Source organism: Bos javanicus, chromosome 1 (genome assembly GCF_032452875.1).
Source record: "Bos javanicus breed banteng chromosome 1, ARS-OSU_banteng_1.0, whole genome shotgun sequence".
In the NCBI taxonomy this organism is placed as follows: Eukaryota; Metazoa; Chordata; class Mammalia; order Artiodactyla; family Bovidae; genus Bos; species Bos javanicus.
Genome location: NC_083868.1, coordinates 27020445 through 27037886, shown reverse-complemented (window position 1 = coordinate 27037886; position 17442 = coordinate 27020445). Strand labels below are relative to the sequence as shown.

Below are 17442 nucleotides of genomic sequence, written 5' to 3'. Positions count from 1 at the left end.
TCTCTTAACATAGACAGGGAACATAGGAAATAAGTAGGTCAAAGGAAAGGATGATAAGCTCAATATTTCTTGGGAGAAAGTGTGAGGCTTCTTGGAAATAAGCAGTGGAGATTAGATTTGGTGATTGGTAGAGAATCTAAGAACTGAAAAAAGTTTCATCATCTTCTAAAACAATGGCTGAATCCATGAGCCTGAATGAAGAAAGCTGCAGAGAGCATGTTGAACAAGAAATGGATGAGGTCTGGAGTCCTGTGAAAGACAAGCGTTTAAAGAGCATTGGGGGAGAAATGGAATTTCATAGATGAATCATTAGGTCTGTATGACCTCATTGATTAGAATTAAAGTTTAGATCTAGAAAACAGCTTTTTGAAAAAAGAGCCCTAACATAAAAGAGGACTTAACTACAAAATTGGAATGGGTTACTTTGAAAAGCAGTGAAGATCATGTGGCCACTAAATTTAGATGAATTTGCAAATCTGATGAAAGATTGTTGTGGGGTCCATCTAACATATTTCTAACCCTGAGTGTCTATACTTTTATGACTCAAGAATTCTTTTTCTATTGAAAGAGATGTTTTATATGCTTTTGAAAGTACTAGGGATATAGAGAGTACAATAGCATCTAATTTATATCAAGTTTTTTTTTTTTTTTCTGAGTATGATGAAAGTGAAAGTCGCTCAGTCCTGTCTGACTCTTTGCAACCCATGGACTGTAGTCCATGGAATCCTCCAGACCAGAATACTGGAGTGGGTAGCCTTTCCCTTCTCCAGTGGATCTTCCCAACCCAGGGATCGAACCCATGTCTCCCGCATTTCAGGCGGATTCTTTACCAGCTGAGCCACAAGGGAAGCCCAAGAATACTGGAGTGGGTAGCTTATCCCTTCACCAGCGGATCTTTCCGACCCAGGAATTGAACAGGGGTCTCCTGCATTTCAAACAGATTCTTTACCAACTGAGCTATCAGGGAAGCCCTGAGTATGATACTGGTACAGAAATTATAGGTTTTGTATTTTCAAATTGTTTCAGACTGAAAGCCTATCACTTGAGTGAGATTCACATTCTTGGTTATCACCTTTCATTAATTCATGAATTATATTAAAGGAAAAAGAAAATAACTTTTCAAGTGTGTTCAGTGTGGCAGGTCCACTGTCAGACTTCAGGTTACCAATGTGAAACAGATTACCTGATCTTCAGGGAATTCACCGTCTAGTGGGGTAACAGATGCACGGAAGCCAGCACCCTAGTGCCAGTGCATTTTTCAGTGCCCTGATGGCTTTTATCAACTGCAGCCACACCTACTTCAATTCAGGCCTGGATGGCTCTAAATAAGCACTAAATAATCTCTTGCCTCATTTATGTTCTATTCTACAGCTCACATAATCAATACCAGTTAACAAAAACTTTAAATATCTTTTGGACTCTCTCCTATGGCTCACATGCTGTTGGTCGAATGGTTGTTTGCTGTCATGATTACCTTTTGACAGAAAGGAAGACAACAAAAGAGTGACATCTTTTGTTTCCTAGACCTAAAGGTCTGGCATAAAAAGTTAAAGTGTGAGTCACTCAGTCATGTCTGACTCTGTGCAGCCCTGTGGACTGGAGCCCACCAGGCTCCTCTGTCCATGGAATTGTCCAGGCAAGAATACTGGAGTGGGTTGCCATTCCCTTCTCCAGGGGATCTTCTGGATCAAGGGATCAAACCTGGGTCTCCTGTGTTCCAGGCATATTCTTTACCATGTAAACCACTAGGGAGGCATATTAGTGATTAAAGACAATCCTAGGCAGACAGAATATACTGCACAAGTAAGGTAAGATTCACTGATGCAAAGTCTGTTATTTCCTGAACCTAGGAAGGGGCCAGAATGTTGATGAGTAGAAACAGGAAAGCAAATTCAGAAACCACTTAGGATAAGTTACACATAGGTGAAAAATCTACTTTTAGCAGACTTAGGTATCTTGTTTCAAATGATAGTGAACTTCCTTTCCTTGTCTCTGCTGTTTTTGTAATAATGTCCTCATTCTCATCAGAGAAGCTTTAATAAAAAAGCGTTCGCAGGCCTTATCCCCAAAGTCTTATAATACCATTACAGACAAATTGACTTAGATTTGGATAGATTTTTACTGTATTTTCAACAGAGTGGTGAGATATATGTGCTTTCACATCAAATAAACTATCTCATCATAAATTGAAAGTAGTATTTCCTTTGAAAGAGGGCATCTGCTACTATAAATAAGTAGTCTAAAATTAAAGTTGACCCTAAACACACTGTATCTTTTAAAACTCGATTGTAAACAGGGGTGGTCCCTTAAAAGCCTTTTAATACATTTGAGCAAGCACCTTCCGTTTATCTTCCTACATGAACCTCTTTTATTTGGTTAGTCTATCTGAGCAAGGTTACTTAGTTTGAGACAGAACATCGTCCTAACACTGCTTCAAAATACACAAAAATGCCTGGTTCCCATTCCGTCTCACTGCTGTGACCTACATCTCTGACCAAAACAATCTGTGCATATAAATAAGTTAACAGACTGGAGGGGTAGCTGGTGGACTGGTTCCCTGCCCTACCACTCCCAGACTTGGTTTTAAGGACAAACGTGACAAGAGCCATGGCTGGGAAGGCAAGGATGAATAGAGTGATAATGAGCCCTCTTTTTTTCCCCTTTAGTCTGCAGAGATCTGAACCTTTTTTTTCCCTTCATTTTAACCTCACCAGGGTAATTAGATGACACATGGACTGGGGAGGAGGGAAGACAGGGACAGGGTCGTTAAACATGCTACATGCAAAAAGCCACAAGGCAGACTCATGTGGGACTTTTTATCCTCTTTTAAAATGTTCTACAGCCTCCTTGAATAGCGATGTCTAAGACAAAATGTGTCAGCCTAGCTAAAAAAAAAAAAAAAAAAAAAAACCTAGCAGGGACACAAAATTAATGACTCCTGTGCTGTTTCTAAAGGGGCATTACCTGCGTGTCCTGGCTGCCTCATTCATAAGTGACAGACTTTCCTTCCTCGAGTAAACAGCTGTGCTTCTTCACTGCTCAGACTAAGAAACCCTCTGTAGCTGCTGTTTAAGGTGGTTAAAAAGCCTACAGAACCACACAACTTGAATGACCTAGGACTCTCTGGTATTCGATCTAGGAGGTAGGCACTTGGGTTTTATTGTGTCTGTCTGCTTATCAACAACAGAGCTTAGAGACTCTGCCCATATTTATCTAACACACAGAGATAAGACACACACAGTGACTGAGCACCAGTGAAATTAGTGGTGTCACTGGGTGTGTATATCTATTTATACAGCAGCTCAGCTTTTGAATATTGGGACTTGAATGCCATCATGCTTAGCCTAAAATTCAACATAGGAAAATTGATGTGCAGTTTGAAAAACATACAAAACCATTTCTTTTATTCAAGAAAAGTGAGAATGAATGAATGAAAGTACCTGTCTGGGTGATTGTAATCTAGAATCAAAAGCAATTTGGAATGTTTTCAAATATTCAAACCCCAATGTGCAAAGTTAAGTCTCCTTTTACACATGCATTCATTTTAGTGAATTTCTCTCAGTCCTTTAAGATGACAAATTGCTGCCTTTTGAGAGATGGGATGTTGCAGTGCTTTCTTTACTGCTGCTCAGAAAAGTATGACGTTTTTATCATCTGCCCTCTTCTTTGACAAGACCCTCTTTCTCCCCACACCCTCCCCTCCTCCACCACCCATATGAGGTACAGTCCCTGGAGTCTGTAATTGGCAGGAGATGAAGCGATGATGGGGAGTGATCACAGTCAATAGCTTTGATTAACAATAAGGTAGAAAATTAGCAATGCTAGCATTCAGTCACCCTGCCCTCTCCCTCCTCCATATGCTCTCTCAGTCCGCGCTGGCGGCCTCACAGAGGGCAGTCAGAGCCCTTTCGCCAGCTTTGAAGTGCAGCAAAGGTGCAGGCAGAGCAGAGAATTAGGGAAATTAAGGAGCAGAAGTAGCAAGTGTAAGCCATGATGCTGAGACCTTCGCAGGGCTTCACGTGCCGCAGGAGGGGCGAGGAGGAAGTGTGCTGTGTGTTGTCCCTGTGTGTTTTTCTGTCACATGTGGATTTACTTGTGTCTGGACATGCTGTGATCGAAATGGCAACTACTGTTACTACTGTGACCCCATCAGCAGCTCTGGTGTTGTTTTCGACAGACCCTGAAGACGTAGAGAGGGGAAAAGACAACGGGACGCCCATCCCCACCTCTGATAACGATGACAATTCGCTGGGCTATACAGGTAGAGTGTTTCTTTCCCAGATACTAACCTTCCATTTCTCCTGAAATGCATCCACCTCCATCAGTCATCAACCACCTGTGTAAAATTATCTTTCTAACCATCCCTACTTCCTGCTAACAACCCCAACAACTTCTTCTCCTCATTTTCCAGATTTTATTCATTCTTCAGCTGGGAGACCATATTGCTAGAGTAAACACTCTGGGGAAGAGAAATGTAACATGAAAACTGCTTGCATTTCTGTTGTCTATTACTTTTAATATAAAAGGATGTTTATCAGCCTGCAATATTGGTGTCGCTAATATGTTTAGAAGCATCATACATTCTTAGAGTTTTAATATCTAACTAAATTGCTATCAAAAGAGATAAAAGACTACTTTCAAGTAATTGAGGATCAAAATTATCCGTACTTTTGTTTTTTGTTGATATGCCTGTAGTCTTACCAACAACAGAAAGCAAACTCTTAACAAGGGTGTTATGAATCAGAATTACCAACTTAGATCTCAGGATTGTGTTTGCATGACTTCTTCTTACCTGATCTACACACCAGTTCTTAAATAGATGCATGCGTATGTCAGCATAAAAGTAACACTTTAACTGATTGAATCTATTAGAAATAATTCATATTACAAATGTCTAAGAATTATTATGCTGGAAATAATGAAAATGTTTCAGGCAGAATTTGTAAGCATAGTTATAAACATACCTGCATAAGTTACGCATCTGAGACAATTTGACTAAATCTTTAGATAAAAGCAAAGATTGAAATACAACACTCTTAACCCATTGGATCAGAAAATGAAGTGACAGTGGTCATGTTGTAATAGCAGCTGTTTATTATGTTCTTTTCATAAGTTCTTGTTAGCACAGTTTCATAGATTTTGCCAGCTTGTGGGCTGTAACTAGGGGTGTGTGGGGGGGAGAGTGGGTATGTGGTAAAGTAGCTGGGGTTAGAGATAATGGAGATGTGTATAATTATAATCTTACAGATGGTTGTGTTCAAAAGAGAATAAACCAACAGATACATTTCACCTTGGTATAAAATAATAAACTGGTACTTTGGAAGCATCTTCACTATGTTCATAGTAATAATTATCTCCAATACTATCCCTCATCTACAAAATTCAGGGTTTGAAACATGCAAAACAACTATGAAAATTAATAGCACTTTTATAAGCATCTTTAATACTTTTAGTCATAGATAACTCATTCTCATTTCTCCCCTATCTTCCAACATAATAACTGAGATTAAACTACCACCCAATCAAAGCCCATTGGTGGTGAGATGGTGAGGGAATTTGTATGATGCTTTTTCAGAAACTTAGAATAAGAGCTGTAAATGTAATTTCTTAATAGCATAAATACTGAGAAAGTTCATATTTATGAAAGGAGGAATCCAGCATAGTGTTCTTTCTCAGGGGTATCCTCATTTGCCAGTGCATCTTAGTTCAATTCCCTGTGCTCACAGTCTAAACAAGTGCATTGTTTAGATATACTAATAGGGTTTGCGCTTTGTCTTTTATGGATTTTCTGAAAATTATATATAACCAATGCATAAATCATGTTGGAGTATTGAATTAAGAGAACCTAAATAAAAATGCATTTAAGACTAAATGTAGCATTTGGGGAATTTTTCATTCTTATTTATTTTTCTTCTTTGGGTTATTCAGTAATCAGATTTCTGCTATGAAACATATCATTAGATTAGCTAATAGGAGGAGGTAGATAACTTAAAATATCATCTTTAGATTCTGCATGGGAACTAATTAAAGCAGCACCATTTAATGTGAAGTGCCTGGAAAAACAATCTCCTGAATGATCTTGTTCCTGAGACTGTAACAGTTTGTACTACTCTTACACCAAAGCAAGTTTGTTTCATATATTTTACTTCAGTGGAGCTAAGTATTCAGGAACTTCTTTTCTACTATATTAATTAGACATGCTGTTTGTGTCTCTTTTATTTGCATACTGACCTTTTCTTTGCTCATTAAAACCTCCATTGGAAGTGATAAAAATTCAATAGGAAAAAAATGTGGTTTGTCTGCTTGATTACAATTATAAAGATTTCCGTTGCCTCTGAAGTTAACATAATCACACAAAGTGTTAAATGAAACTATCTACAGATTTCTTTTCGTATGTGTGTCAGTTTGTGTTGTTTGTGTGTCTGTGTGTGTGAATTCCTTTTACTATGACTGTGTGTAACTGAATTGTTAGAACCTTTTCTTATATAAGAGGTAATTCAGTTCAGAGGAAAGTAAGATGACCTATCTGTTCAGGAACATTTTTACATATTTAACATAAATTGACTGTAATTTAGTACATCTAGAGTTTAGTAACTCTGGATATGACAGAAAGAGCATTGTCAGAAATAACATATAAATATTAAACAACACAGAGAATATGAAACAGTTGTCAAATCACTGACATGAATTAGTTGCAAGATAAACTTCTAAAAATGTTAACAAGTAAATGTATCAGGTATTGTTTGAGGTGTCTATATTTTTGGTACAGTTTCTCAAAATGACTGTGCAAGTTGTATCTACTGGTAGACTAGATATTTATTTTTCAGTACATGTTGCTTCATTTTGTTGAGCTGACACGTAGGACTTTCCTTCCTTCTCCTAACATTCATAAGTTTAAAGAAGAAAAGTTTCTCAGAAGGAGTCATGCAATTCTGGAAAACATATTTACAGCAACATGAAACAGTCCCAAAGAAGAAAATCACCAGTTTACTAATATTCACATCCACACACCCCCAATTCTTTCTTTTTCTACCACTATAAAGAATACAATTTCCACTACAGCTAATTTGTCACTTCAACATCTGCTGTGTTGCTCAAATCACTGGGGACCATCACTATCAAACTGACCCATCAAACCAGAACCTAAGTACTCATATCATACACATGAAATTTTTATCAATGATGTAGTTCACAAATGATAATCTTTTATTAATAGTACTTATTATTAAACCATATACTGTACTTATCTAAATTACATAATGGATTTAATTAGAGGCCCAGGAAAATATAGTAATATGGAGTTTAAGGAAGAAATAAAATTGACCCTTTTTCTCCTTGCCATCTTCAGACACAATACTATAAAGTTATATAAGGTTTGAAAGTATTTTAGTCTTTCTTCTACTAATCAACGAATACAGAATAGTTTCTAAGGTAGGTTGACAGTATGTTATTAGAGTGAACTTCTGCATTTTTTAAAGAGAAGTAGCCCATTTCCTGTTTAACTAATTGTGTCATAAATACTGGGGATTATTTTACAGTCAAAGTATATAGAGTTTGTTGCAAGAACAAGTGAGGTGGGATTTCAAATCAGCACTTTGTGGGGTCAGACAGACTTCCCAAAGAAGTTGAATATGTAATGATCAATTATTTTGTTAAAGGAGCTTCTACAAAGAGTACATTGTCCATTGACTTCTAGAAATCATATGGTGTTTTACAAATATGAAAAAACCTAAGTAACACATCCAAGAGTATTTAAATGTCTGAAATATATACAGAAATCACATACAGCTTTAGTCAATGATACAAGCACGAAATTTATCAATATATAAAATATATATATTTTAAATATATATAAAATATATAAAAAATTAGGGAATAAGTGAGAGCTAATGACATCCTAGTAGCATGTTTAATATTTCCAGAAAGTTGTGATTATTAATTAGAAAACAAATGAACTTTATATGTTTCTTAAGTATCAGAAAAAGCCTGTAAATTTGATGAGTAATATCTAAAATATATCCTTTTTCCCATTTCTACATACTAAGGATAAGATAATATCCCCCATCAACCTAGGTCTGTTTTGAGGATTAGTTTCCTATATTTACAGTAGCATATTGGGAGAAAAGCTAAATGTAAATTTGAAAATCTTAAAATTGACCAGTTACCAGAATTATGTTCAGTGCCAATTTAAGTAAAAATCTAGCCATGGAATGTCAGAATTGCAGAGTAATTTCAAATGGGGATAATGGAGTCTTCTGTGAATCAACACTACCTCCAAATAAAGTTTGGTTATAATTGTTTGGTGAGAAACAAAATATATGTTCTATTAAAAAAAAAATCTTGGAGTGGGTAGCCATTCCTTCTCCAGGGGATCTTCCCGACCCAGAGATCGAACCCATGTCTCCTACATTGCAGGCAGATTCTTTCCCATCTGAGCCACGAGGGAAGCCCCAGCATGTTTTCTCATATGCACACAAACAACATCCCCCAAACCATGTTTGCCTCACATTTTGGGATCTCAACAGGTAACTGTTCATTTATGGTGGCATTGATTCTTCTGTCATTCTGCATTCTTAATGCTATAGCTTCCTGACTAAAACCAAACAGAAGCTTCATTGTAGTGTGTGCACCTTTTAAAAACTTATGTATTGATACTGATAAGTAGCATTTATTATCACTTAATGGGTGCAATGAAGTTTTCTAAGCACTTTGACTTAACTCAATTAATTCTCATAACAACCCTCTCAGAAAGATGTTGTTAGTGATAGTACCTAATGTCTGCTTCAGTATTCAGAAGAGAAATTAATGGCATTTTCTAGCATCATAAAGGTTGTAAGGGGTTGTTGTAATTATAAGCTACATTTCAGCACACATTTAGAAGTTAAATAGATTAGCCGTGTTCCTTCTACACAACAACACCAGTGCTAGTAACCAGTATTTTAAGTCTCTGCTGAGCTCATCCTAGGTTCATTATTATCACAATAATTAAGGCACATGTGGTTTAAGTCCAATAAGACAAAAGCTTTAAACAAGAATAAGTAGGTCCCTACTCTCCCTCCTTATTCTTATACCTATCTCCCTTTAATCTATTTTCTTACTCTTTTAGATATTTCTTCTGATAATTTCCTTTATATTTTTAAATAAATCGAATCTGCAAATACTTCTTGACCTGTCAGTTTTATACAGTATCTCATAATCTTTTTCCCTTCTCTTCCACTATCACATTCTTTGTTAAATTAACAGAGTTTACGTTTGGTAAGGCTTAAGCAAGTTGTCCCTTTGTGAATCTACCACAGAGACAAGTGAAATACTAAACTTGCATTGCCATCTTTGTACAAGACTGTTCATTTTCTGGAACTAATAATTGAATTTTAACTTCCTAAGTGCTTAGTTATGTCCAATATTCCATTGATCGAAGGTTTTTTCAGATGTCTTTCTCATAAAAGCCTCCATTTTTGTCCCAAACTGATTTCTCTCTAGACCTGGGACTTTTGGACCTTTCTTTCATCACTCTCTTATATTAATTCTCCTATTTCTCAGCAGCCAGTTCTTCCACTTTCCTGGTTTATCTTCTCTTTAACAGAAGCCTAGTCTTCACAAAATATATCATAATTTAAAACATCAAGAACAAAGAACTTTTACTATAATTAACTTTACTATGGCTTATCCATGTTTGCTTGCTTATTTGTTCAAATGCTGGGTACTGGATCAGTCATGAATGATGAAGTTCAGTCACTCAAAGGGAAATTTTCTTAAATTATTTTTTGATAATTCCCATCTCTACATCCCCTGTTCTGAAATTGCTGTTAATCAGACTGTGAACCCCTTACATTGATTCATTAAGTCTCTTGTCCTTTCTTTCCTAATTTCTAATTCTTTGTTGTTTTCTCTCCTACTTTCTGGGAAACACCCTTGATATTTCTTGTCTACCAATGCTTTTAGCAAAATATTTTATCTGTTTATTATGATAAGTTTCTGAGAGGTCTTTCTTATCCTTTGATGTCTAAATAACTTCCGTAAATCAAGATTTCAAACTAATTTCACTGACAATTGCTTTTTATGCTAAACCTCTGAGTCTTCAGGTTACCCTGGTGGCTCAGTTGGTAAAGAATCTGCTTTCAATGCAGGAAACCTGACTTCCATCCCTGGGTTTGGAAGATCCCCTGGAGAAGGGAATGGCTACCCACTCCGGTATTCTTGCCTGGAGAATTCCATGGACAGAGGAGCCTGACAGGCTACAGTCCATGGGGTTGCAAAGAGTCGGACAGGACACAGCGACTTTCACTTTCCCTTTCTGAGTCTTCTAATATATGGGTAAATTATTAGAAGTCTCTTCATAATCAGTTTATAGGTGAGAAAACTGAGACTCTTAAAGTTATTATGATTTAACCATGATAGTATAGATATTTAGCAGTGAAAACTTAACTAGAACCATGTCTCTCAAATCTGACTTTCAGTGCATTTTTTAACTTAAAATATGTCATAGAGTCTATTGGAAATGAGGAAGTGTAAGAAAATAAACTATTGAACACATTAAAATTAGCACTACACTTAAGTGGTTACATATTAATATATTATTAAGTCCTTTCTATTTGGCTCTAGAAAATAACATACTAATATGCAAATTCATATAAAATACCTATGCTACTCTTTATGAAATATTGGAGTGATCATTTATTTATTTACATAAACAAAACCAGTTTTTTTATGGAGTTAATAATTGAATTTTATTCATATTAAGTACCTACCCTGGGGAGGGCATTGTACTGGGGACACGGGATATTTAAGATTTAGATTTTGTTAAAATCAGTGCCGTGCATGACTCTTCTTTGGATCATTATATCTGATGAATCCCTCATTAACTTGTTCTTTGCAACTTGTGCATCACACATTTGCGCATCATAGGGAATTAATAAACATTCACTAAAATGATGTTAAACCGTCTCTACTTTCTGTTAACCCATATTGGGAAGAAAATCATAGCATCATATCAATTTAACCAATTGATTTAGTCTTTCAAAGTAAAGGGAAAGAGACATATTTTTCCAGATTTATAAAGCTGTAAAATGTGTGGGTTTTTTTTTTTTAATGACCTCAATTTTCAGGCAGTTCTGCCAGTTCTCTGAAAATATGAAAAGGAAGCAAATGAGACAGAAGATTGGGATACTGGGTTACACTCATGTATACCACTCCAAAATTCTTGCTTTTTGAATTAAAGCAAAAGGAAAAACCGGCTTTATTTTTGTGATAATTGACATAGGGAGTAGACATGCCTAACTTTGCCTTCCTAAAGTTTAAGGGACGTGGAACACGGAAGCTTCAGGTGAATTTGAGAATTGAAAATTAAGTTGAACCATAACAACAATGGGATTCTATGAAAGAAGATTTCAAAGCAGTCTATTTCAATTAATTTTTTTATATTAAAAATCAAATTTTGTGTTATCCTAACATTATTAACAATAATTATAATCCCAGAGTTTGTAATGAATGTTTTGGAGATTTAAATCACTGCAAAGAGGTGTTGACTAAGGCACTGATTATTATATTTAGTATTTCATAACATTTTCAACCTGGAAAACCTTGTAGCTACACATTTTGAGTAGAGGAAAGAGTAAAGTGTATCAGCTTCTATAAAATGGAAAAACCTTGACTTTAATAGGAAAATTTCATCTAACTTTATTTTCTTAGTTAGATGTTCCAGAGGAGAAAACACTTTATATGAATAGTTTTGATCTGAATTTTTGAAAGAATGCTTTTCTTTTGATTTTTTTAATATATCCCAAAGTAACAAATTTTAGAGATGTGTAGATAAGTAGATACACTCTGAAACATAAAGTCAGTTCAGTTCAGTTGCTCAGTCATGTCTGACTCTTTGCGACCCCATGGACTACAGCGCACCAGGCTTTCCTGTCCATCACCAACTCCCAGAGCTTACTCAAACTCATGTCCATTGAGTCAGTGATGCCATCCAACCGTCCTATCCTCTGTCGTCCCCTTCTCCTCCCACCTTCAATCTTTCCCAGCATCAGCATCTTTTCAAATGAGTCAGTTCTTCACATCAGGTGGCCAAAGTATTGGAGTTTCAGCTACAGCATCAGTCCTTCCAATGAATATTCAGGATTGATTTCCTTTAGGATGGACTGGTTGGATCTCCTTGCAGTCCGAGAGACTCTTAAGAGTCTTCTCCAGCACCACAGTTCAAAAGCATCAATTCTTCAGCATTCATCTTTCTTTATGGTCCAACTCTCACATCCGCACAACACTACTGGAAAAACCATAGCTTTGACTAGATAGAATTTTGTGGGCAAAGTAATGTCTCTGCTTTTTAATATGCTGTCTAGGTTGTTCATAACTTCTCTTCCAAGGAGCAAGAGTCTTTTAATTTCATGGCTCCAGTCACCAACTGCAGTGATTTTGGAGCCCCCCAAAATAAAGTATTAGGCCCTTTTTAAGTGTGAATGACATCCTGAAGACAGAGCTCCTATGCATATGAGGGATTCAGAGTAAGAGTTTTTAGAGAGGTTTAACAAATTTTGAAGAAATAAATAATTCTTGTGTTGTATCAGCCACAGTAAAATGGACTGCCTAATTATCTCATGAATTCAGTAAGATCTTCATTTACACAACAATTTATGCAAAGTAATTAATATTTTAGCTTAACTATTCTCCACTTTGACTATAGAGGCAAGACTTTGGAAATGACTACCTCATAACCTAATAAGACACATCCCAAGTTCAAAGCCTTCCAAGCAGTTTTCATTGTTGTTGTTTAGTCACTAAGCCTTGTCTGACTCTGTGACCCCATGGACTGTAACCTGCCAGGCTCCTTTTTCCATGGAATTCTCCAGGCAAGAATACTGGAGTGGGTTGCCATTTCCTTCTCCAGGGGATCTTCCCAACCCAGGGATCAAATCCCATGTCTCCTGCATTGGCAGGCAGATTTTTTTTTATCACTGAGCCATCAGGGAAGCCCACCTAGCAGTACGTGCCAGCAACATGATGCTTAGCTTCCAGCCATGAACTGTCAGTTTACAGTCATGAGTAGAGTCGCATGCCTGCACTTCTTCAGAACCCTGCTTAAAGTCCTATGGAAGCCATGCTCCACCTTTTCTGTTTTAGCTTTTCCAATTCATAAAAAGGAAATAATATTTGTCACTCATTAATATTTTGAAACTTTAAACAGAATTGGCTAATTTTCCTGATCTCTAATTTTTAGAGAGATTTATAGGAAATGATCATTTTTTTTCCTTCTTACAGTCATTTCTATAGATGTTTTTCCCCACAATTCATAGACTTCAGTTATCCAAAGAGTTAATACTTGGAGGGCCATGTAATCAGTACATAGCATTTGCTATAAAATTATTCTATTATTATTACTTTACACTGCTGCTAGAAACTATTGAATCAGCTAAAGGTTAGTACTACGACTATGGGATCATTGCTTTCCCCTGAAGCGCAAGGCGCTCAATGCTGTGATTCTACTGCCAGAATTTGCCATCATACCAAGTCCCACTGGGCTTCACTGGAGGCTCAGATAGTAAAGAATCTGTCTACAATGCAGAAGACCAGGGTTTGATCCCTGGGTCGGTAAGCTCTCCTGGAGGAGGGCATGTCAACCCATTCCAGTACTCTTGCATGAAGAATTCCATGGACAGAAGAGCCTGAGGGCTACAGTTTATGGGGTCGCAAAGAGTTGGACATGACTGAGCAACTTTCACTCACTCATATCCCATCACTGCACGATGGATTCTCTCCGTCATATGGCCTAGATAAGAATGCTGATTTGCATGGCAAGCTGAATCAGTAGGGCAGCCTTCTCTTGCTCTGTGTCACACTCAAAAGGGATAGCATTGAGGGCGGTTGATTAATAGGAAGAAAAAGCTCACCCAAATGTGTTATATATTTCCACCATTATCCAAAGATACCCAGCAAGCAGACGTATTACTAAAACTTGTGGGCCACTTTGGCAAAAATATCCTGACAGGAATATACGATTAAACTTCACAGAAATAGTAGGCAGAAAGAACCTGTTTTTTTTTTTGTTTGTTTTGTTTTTTTAATGGGATTTTTTTCACATTCTTTGGAATGTTTAGTTCTTACAAAGTCATAGAATAACTGCTGCTTACTGCTCACCAAGATTTATGAGCATGATTTCAACAATCTAGAGGACCAGGGTTGACTTGGGGATAGTGAGATGATCGAGATCTCAGAGGAATAAAGACAGAGGGTTGATGTACCCTTAGATAAGATATGTAGCACCATGCCTACCAAGTGAAAGGAAAATTATTCTGGTATGATTTCTTTACTGGAGAAGAATGAAGAATGAATTTGCCAGAATAGTAGCTGCATTTTATGTGCCAGTGTCTGTTAATTTTCTCTGGTAAAAAGAAAATATCTGCAAGATTCTTTAACACTTAAATCTCCTGACTTAAGTACAGTAATCTTGTCATTTCTCCAAACCCTATCTCTGTTATCCCAGGACTCAGTTTAATGGAGAAAGTGGAGTGAAGTCAAGTCGCTCAGTCATGTCTGACTCTTTGCAACCCTGTGAACTGTTACCCACAAGGCTCCTCCATCCATGGGATTCTCCAGGCAAGAATACTGGAGTGGGTTGCCATTTCCTTCTCCAGGGGATCTTCCCGACCCAGGGATCAAACCCAGGTCTCCCGCATTGCAGGCAGACGCTTTAACCTCTGAGCCACCAGGGAAGTGGAGAAAAGATAAGGTCAAATGCCCATTGTACAATGAAATAGTCCTTGAAATTGGCAGGAATTGGCCCATGTTTTCAGAGATCAGTTCAGTCGCTCGGTTGTGACTGCCTTTGCACCCCATGAACTGCAGAATGCCACGCTTCCCTGTTCTTCACCAACTCCCAGAGTTTGCTCAAACTCATGTCCATCGAGTCAGTGATGCCATACAACCATCTCCAACTTCCTGCCTTCAATCTTTCCCAGCATCAGGATCTTTTCCAAGGAGTCAGTTCTTTGCACCAGGTGGCCAAATTATTGGAGCTTCAGCTTCAGCATCAGTCCTTCCAATGAATATTCAGGAATGATTTCCTTTAGGATGGACTCATTAGATCTCCTTGCAGTTCAAGGGACTCTCAAGAGTCTTCTCCAACACCACAGTTCAAAAGCGTCAATTCTTTGGAACTCAGATTTCATTATGGTCCAACTCCCAAATCCATACATGACTAATGGAAAAACCATAGCTTTGACAAGATGGGCCTTTGTTGGCAAAATAATCAGAGTTAGGGTATCTCATTTGATTTGTTGGTTTTACATACAGCAGCAATTCTAAAGACTTCTTACTATTAAAAAAAATGGTCCCTAGGAATTCCCTAGTGGTCCAATGGTTAGGACTCCGGGCTCTCACTGCCATGGCCTATGTTTAATCCCTGGTTGGGGAACTGCTGCTGCTGCTAAGTCGCTTCAGTAGTGTCCGACTCTGTGCAACCCCATGGACTGTAGCCCACCAGGCTCCTCCATTCATGAGATTTTCCAGGCAAGAGTACTGGAATGGGGTGCCATTGCCTTCTCCGGGTTGGGGAACTCAGATCCCAGAAATCCCATGACACAGCCAGAAAATAAAAGGTTTTTTAAATAAATACATTTTAAAAGCCTTCATTCAATGGGTCAAGGAGGACAGCTATTATTTTGCCAATGGTTAATTCAACTATTTTTTCAAAAACTGAAAAGATTGTCACAAGATGGATTTTTCAGGCACACTGGCAGATGTGTTAAGACAAAGCTCTATCATTTGACTGATGAAACGCACTTGTGTTCCAGATCTCTAGATATTAATATCACACAATCTGCATCTCCCTTTTGTCAAATCAGACGTCTTGATAAATGGGCTTCCTTTAGGGAAATCCAGAAATAAAGTTATAGTACATAAATTTGATTTATGTAAAGGGTATTATGTGATCCTTTTTCATAATTACCAGGCCTCTCCTTCAGTTCTGGGGGTTCAAACCCACTCACTAGGTGACCACTCATGGCCTGGCAATTGAAGAGTGGACTCAAGTCAGGTCTTTTTTCACCAAACCTAGAGTTCTTTATTTATTTAAAACTTAATTATACTTTGGTCACTTCACAAATATTTTAATTTTAGGAAGTCATGATGTGTAAACCACAACAAAAATCCATGGGAGTTGGATGACTATTGGGAAGACCATGCTCACTTTGTCTCTGATAATTAATTGTGACCATTTGGTCTTGGCCACCCCATGACCCTGGTAAAGAATCCACCTGCAATGTGGGAGACCTGGGTTTGATCCCTGGATTGGGAAGATCCCCTGAAGAAGCAAACAGCTAGTCCAGTATTCTGGCCTGGAGAATTCCATGGACTGTATCGTCCATGGAGTTGCAGAGTCGGACATGACTGAGTGCCTTTCACTTTTCACCCCATGACCCTATCATCCACATTGAAATCAGGGAGCTCATTACCATGACAGTGCTTTCTAATTTCATCCCCAGCCTTCAAACAGTAAAGGCTACAATGCTTTTCAAGGATGCAGGGGCTCCTCTCTGGAGCTTAGTACAAAATGCCTTGTTGATGGGATTGTCTAATGGGCCCTTGCAGGAAACAAAATTGGAGAATATGCCACACATGATAAATCCACTCAAACATTTGAATCCCTCTATATCAGCACTGCCCAATAAAATTATAAATGCATGCCACAGATGCAAACCACATGTATACTTACACATTTTCTAAAAGCCATGTTTTAAAACACAGTAAAAAGAAATAACTGAAATTGTTTTTTAAAAGTATATTTTGCTTAACCTAATATAGACAAGATATTATTATTTCAATATGTAATCCATATTAAAATTATCATTGAGATAGCACTATTTTACTCTTTAAGGACATCTTGATTTAGATCAGCCACATGTCAAATGCTTGATAGTCATATGGATTCCTCCCTCCCCATTATACCAAAGAATTTCAGACATTTTCCAGATGTCCAAGATGGTTTTAGAAAAGGCAGAGGAACCAGAGATCAAATTGCCAACATCTGCTGGATCATGGAAAAAGCAAGAGAGTTCCAGAAAAACATCTATTTCTGCTTTATTGACTATGCCAAAGGCTTTGACTGTGTGGATCACAATAAACTGTGGAAAATTCTGAATGAGATGGGCATATCAGACCACCTGACCTGCCTCTTGAGAAACCTGTGTGCAGGTCAGGAAGCAACAGTTAGAACTGGACATGGAACAACAGACTGGTTCCAAATAGGAAAAGAAGTATGTCAAGGCTGTATATTGTCACCTTGCTTATTTAACTTATATGCAGAGTACATCATGAGAAATGCTGGGCTGGAGGAACCACAAGCAGGAATCAAGATTGCTGGGAGAAATATCAATAACTTCAGATATGCAGATGACACCGCCCTTATGGCAGAAAGTGAAGAAGAACTAAAGAGCCTCTTGATGAAAG

General features: G+C 37.5%; 1 protein-coding gene across 5 annotated transcripts in view; it reads left to right on the top strand.

Moving 5' to 3' along the window:
* The window catches only part of ROBO1 (roundabout guidance receptor 1), a 1287230-nt gene that overhangs the window by 695960 nt on the left and 573828 nt on the right, over positions 1-17442 (top strand). For 4 of the 5 annotated variants that reach the window (XM_061431116.1, XM_061430862.1, XM_061431023.1 and 1 more), the window contains exon 1: positions 3976-4261. In XM_061431116.1, the coding sequence (XP_061287100.1) occupies positions 3991-4261 (271 nt within the window). In that variant the 5' untranslated portion in view covers positions 3976-3990. Of the gene's footprint in view, positions 1-3975; positions 4262-17442 lie in introns of those variants that run through there. The other variant, XM_061430941.1, reaches the window with a different exon arrangement.